At 30.7% G+C, this 5,579-nt stretch overlaps 1 protein-coding gene across 1 annotated transcript; it reads right to left on the bottom strand.

The window, feature by feature from the left end:
* Nucleotides 1-930, bottom strand: LOC142234760 (uncharacterized; the record flags this gene model as incomplete). Its single annotated transcript, XM_075305933.1, is given in 1 exon segment — nucleotides 1-930. A coding segment is annotated over 1 exon segment (810 nt), but the record flags the coding sequence as incomplete, so codon positions are not given.
* Nucleotides 931-5,579: the final 4,649 nt, after the last annotated feature.

The following is a 5,579-nucleotide window of genomic DNA, read 5'->3' as shown; positions in this document are numbered from 1 at the left end:
AAACACCTTTCCTCCGATTGTAAACACAGCTCTGTATCCAATATGTTTTAAAGATTTTGCATAGTTAAATAAGTTCAAGGTTTCTTTGCTAAGAAAGTCGTTCACATAAATATTCTTCGTTTCTTCGCTTTGTTTCAATATGGGTTTTGCCGACATCAAGGCATCTTTTGATTTTTTCGAATCGAATTTGACTATAATTGTTTTTTTCTCATTCTCATTTCTTTGTTTTAAAAAGTATGCTTCGCTAATACAAACGTCTTCCATTTTTACACCTGCCTTCTCAGAAATCTTTACAACAGTTTCAGCAGCAGTTAATTTTGAGTTTGGTAAAATTCCGCTGATAACACAATCATTTTTTACCCTTTCATCATTTAGAAGCTTAATAGAAGTTTTTAATTCAGTTACTTCTTGTTTCAACATTTTGTTTTCCTTTTCAATAGTTTCAACTCTCTTTTTGTTTACTGCCAGATCTTTAAGTATTGAATCATATTGTTGTGACATAAAATTCATTGTGTTATGAAGTGCACCCAGCTGATCTTTCATCTCTGTTCTAAACAAAGCTAGTTGAGTTTGGACGGATTCATCATTGTTGTCGTTGTTTTTATTGCTACACTTGTGGCACTCAAATTCATCTTCTTCATGCTCCATCAAATGATTAAATTGCCGTTTATTTAGTTCTGTACAAACAACATGAAAAGTGTTGTTGCATTTATCACATTCAATGCTTTCATCAGATTTTTCTACTTCTAACTTGCATTCAACACAAAATATTTTTTTGGTTTTAATGCTTCGTCTTTTAGTATCGGGCATCTTTCAAGATTTTCGACGTTCGCATATACTAAAAATCGTAAAATGACTTTACAAATATTCCAACAGCACTGTTTATTACTTTTTTTAATTATTTAATTTGTGTTAGATGAGAAATGCAAAAAAATCAACCGTCTCTCAACAGAGTTGCCAACTTAACAGTTAGTTATGTCTAATAAATTTTCTTGAATTTGTCGAAAAATATTTACTTATTTTTGCCATATCGGAGTGATGCCAGCGCTTGTAATACCGTTTAGTTAAAATTTTCTAAAAAAGTTCCAAATTTTCTAAAATTAATCGAAAGTTATCTTTCCTGGTGGGTTCACTGTTTTTTCAGTGTACAAACTCTTAATTGTTTTATACAAACGATATTTTGACTACAATAACAGAAATGGAGAATAAAACTGGATTAAAAATAAACGTAGTGGCATTTCATAGCGTTGTCACACCGAAAAAAAGTAAACTTTTTTTATAGAAAGAATAAATTAACTCGTACGAAAATTTAACTAAATTTTGCTACACATTTTAAGATTTCCCCAAAGCGTTGTTAAAGCCAGGAAAATTTAATGCCCTGTTGTACTTTTTAACTACAGTTCACGAAATTACACCCTCTAATAGAAGAAAATATTAACTAAAAGCTAAGAAGAAAATCATTGACGCCAAATCATGACCATTTTAACCATACAGTAGTTCATTCTTACTATTTTTGGGAATCATACGAAAATTTTCATTGGCGTTTAGTTCATGAAATATTTGAGACATACTTAAAAAAACGAATGGATGACAGTCTTTCGTAGGAGTTTCTACACAATCTATGGTGCAGTGTACATAAGATTCGGCCTGACCGAACTTACGGCCTTATATACTTGTTTTTGTCTAATATACCACGTATGGACTACCTTATTATTTAGAGGACGATAGTAAGAAGTTTAAGATACGTTGTCATCGGCAAGTATTACTGCAACCCAAGTAATTCGATTGTGGATGACAGTCTTTAGTAGAAGTTTCTACGCAATCCATGGTGGAGGGTACATAAGATTCGACTTGCCGAACTTACGGCCGTGTATACTTATTTTATTTATATTACTTTGTCTATAAGAAAAAAAAAACGCATAAAAGAAACAAAATTGCGAGATTTTCTGACATTCTTATATCCGTTACCCACTGTATAGCGATAATTGTCTGTTGGTGACAGTAACGGCTACCGAGCCCAGAGGACAGTGACTTTGTTTACGAACTGTATAGTCCGCGGTTCGATTCCTCGTCCCAAAAGGAAAAATTTGAAAAATTTATAAATTCGAATAATTTGTTCTACATTGTTTGCTAAATAAACCTGTCTTCACATTGTTTGGAAGGAACGAATAATTTTGTTTGCGTGTACAATGTTTGACTTTATATTTATTCTTATCTTAGGTAGGACAATACAATCTTAAAGGTTTCTATGTCCTGTCTTAGCCAAATCTACACAATACTTAACAGTAATTCATCTTAGACGAAAGTAATTACAACATTTTCATATTTTTTAACAATCATTAATACATATTTTGTTTTATTTATTTCTGTAAGCTTTTGGTGTGCATTTATATTTTTAATTTTTTTATTCTTTATTTAATAGTAAGATTCTTCATTTTTTTTGATTATAATATTAGAATTAACGTATAATAAACTCAATTTTTGGATTTAGTTTTTAAAGATTATATGTTTGAAGGAACACTTATTACACAAAAACCTTCTATACGAATATAATCCCAGCAAAAAAAAAGCGTCGCAAAAAAAATAATGAAAATGTTCTTTTTGGATCCGAAAGTGGTGCAAAATTGAAGCAGAAGCCACGAATTTAACATGGGTTTGTCATAGGACAGAAACCATAGGACGGAATGCAAACGGAAGGTTTGCATTTTCAGATACAAATACTTATAATGGAGACAATTTTTTGTACTTCTAGAAAATCTCTAGAATTTAAATTTAAATTGGCTAACGCTATCCAGTTAATTGGAGGAAAATCCCATAGAAAATGTGCATAAAATATGAAATAGTCTACCATATTTCCCCAACTCTGGTGTAAGTATAATATATAATAATAATTCTGCAATCTCTGCAAAATTTCACGAAAATGGGAGTATAACTTTGGCCTCCGTGGTCATATGAGTCGGGCGAAATATATATATATATATATATATATATATATATATATATATATATATATATATATATATATATATATATATATATATATATATATATATATATATATATATATATATATATATATATATATATATATATATATATATATATATATATATATATATATATATATATATATATATATATATATATATATATATATATATATATATATATATATATATATATATATATATATATATATATATATATATATATATATATATATATATGGGAGCTATATCTAAATCTGAACCGATTTCAACCAAATTTGGCAAACTTACCGATACTATTAAACGTACTCCATATGCAAAATTTGAAGCAAGTCACGGCAAAACTTTGGCTTTTGAGGCCATATAAGTTCAAATCGGACGAAAGATATATATGGGAGCTATATCCAAATCTGAACCGATTTGGCACATATAACCGTACCATTAAACGTACCCTTTGTGCAAAATTTGAGGTAAATCACTGCAAAACTATGGCTTCTGAGGCCATATAAGTCCAAATCGGACGAAAGATATATATATGGGAGCTATATCTTAATCTGAACCGATTTAGCTGATATTTTGCAAGTTTTGTGAGACTAATAAAGTATTGGGATGTACTGAATTTGAAGAACATCGGTTGATAAACACGCCAATTATGACCAGATCGGGGATAAATTATGACCAGATCGGGGAAGCTATTTCTAAATGTGAACCGATTTTTTCCAAATCAATAGCGATTGTCTTTGTCCCAAAAAACGATCCTATGCCAAATTTGAGGACGATCGGACTTAAACTGCGACCTGTACTTTGCGCACAAAAATACATGAACAGACGGACAGACGGACATCGCTAAATCGACTCAGAATTTAATTCTAAGACCATCGGTATACTAAACGGTGGGTCTCAGACTTTTCCTTCTTGGCGTTGCATACAAATGCACAAACTTATTATATCCTGTACCACAGTAGTGGTGAAGGGTATAAATATGGGAAACATTTTAATCTGAACCAATTTTGAGGCAACTTTGCAAAAGTGTATTTATGATTTATCGGTCGATAGGTATGCATTAGAAATAAAGGAAAATTTGAGTCACTTTTACAAGTTTTCGACTTAGCAGTCGCGATTTTATAAGGAAAATGTGCGTATTTTGGTCATTTTTGCCCAAATCGGAAAAGCATATATATGCAAGCTATATAGAAATCTGAACCGATTTCAACCAAATTTGACATGCATACTTAGTATTTTAATTCTACTCCCTGTGCAAAATTGCACGTAAATCGGACTACAACTTTGAACTCTGTTGTCATATGACGGAAAATCGGGCGAAAGATATATATGGGAGCTATATCTAATTCTGAACCGATTTCTATAAAAGCCCACTTGACTACACTACTAATTGTACTCCTACACGCACAGAAAACCCATGTTTGGACATGGTTGCCGCATCCATTTAATGCTTATCTAGAGCATGTAATTGCCGCGAAAACCATGTATTTTGTCTTTGTAAAAATAGTTTTCGAGCGGAGAAAAATGTATGGTGGCAATAAGCATTTGAATGGTTATCAAATACCGCAAACATGTTCTATCATTTAAATGATAGAATTTGAGACCATTACATGATCGGGAAAATCATGTACCTGACCATTCAATTTTTTTTACTTTTTTACAGGGAAAAAAGTATTTTTATAGATTAAGTATAGATATGTCTAGAACCATTACATGGCCATAAAGACCATTTACATTTTTTTCGTGACCATTTAATTTTTTAACTTTTTTGCAGCGAAAAGAATTTTATAAAAACATTGAGCAGGTACACACGATTTTCATTTTGCGCGTCAGTCGTGTGTTGATTGTTTCTTGGAATGGACGGAGAATACGGATTTACTGTGTTTTGTGTTAATTTATTTATTCATAAGTGGCACGTGGTTTTATGTGAACACAAAAAAGGAAAGTGTAATTGAAAAATATACCTGTTTTTTGTTCTGCATTTTTCTATATGGATCATTTATTTTTATTTGCAGTTACATGATGTCTGTGTTTGTACATTTGATGGGCACACGATGTAAATATGGAATGATTACTTATTGTTGAAATTGAAATAAAATAGTGTGTGTAAAAATATGTGATGTTTGCTTGCACGACATTATAAATACAAACAAACAATGAATTAGTTTATAAATAAATAAAAACAAATAAATAATGTTAATTTTGTGTTTTCTTTTCTCAAGTGGCGTCCTTTTTTCGACGATGAAAAAAGATTTTTCATAAAGATCAAAACATTTTAGGTTGTGACCATGTTCTTTTAACTAGAAGAAAAACATTTTGAATGAATACCATAACATTTTAAATCGTGACCATTGTCTTTTCATCCAAACAAAATTCTTTTTATCAATATAATAACATTTTAGATGAGGACAATTATATTTTTCTTAGAACCATGTTCACTGATCCAACATGGTTGCAGGTTAAAATGTTACATGGTCGCCGCAAAAATAGCTCCTATCATATTATTTTGCTCTTCGAATATGATTGTGACAATCATGTTTCTTCTCTGCGTGTAGTGAAAAATTTCAACCAAATTTGGCTAAAACTCTG

This window comes from Haematobia irritans, chromosome 4 (genome assembly GCF_050003625.1).
Source record: "Haematobia irritans isolate KBUSLIRL chromosome 4, ASM5000362v1, whole genome shotgun sequence".
Taxonomy (NCBI): domain Eukaryota; kingdom Metazoa; phylum Arthropoda; class Insecta; order Diptera; family Muscidae; genus Haematobia; species Haematobia irritans.
Note: the sequence above shows the minus strand (reverse complement) of the source record. Positions and strands in the feature narration are given on the sequence as shown.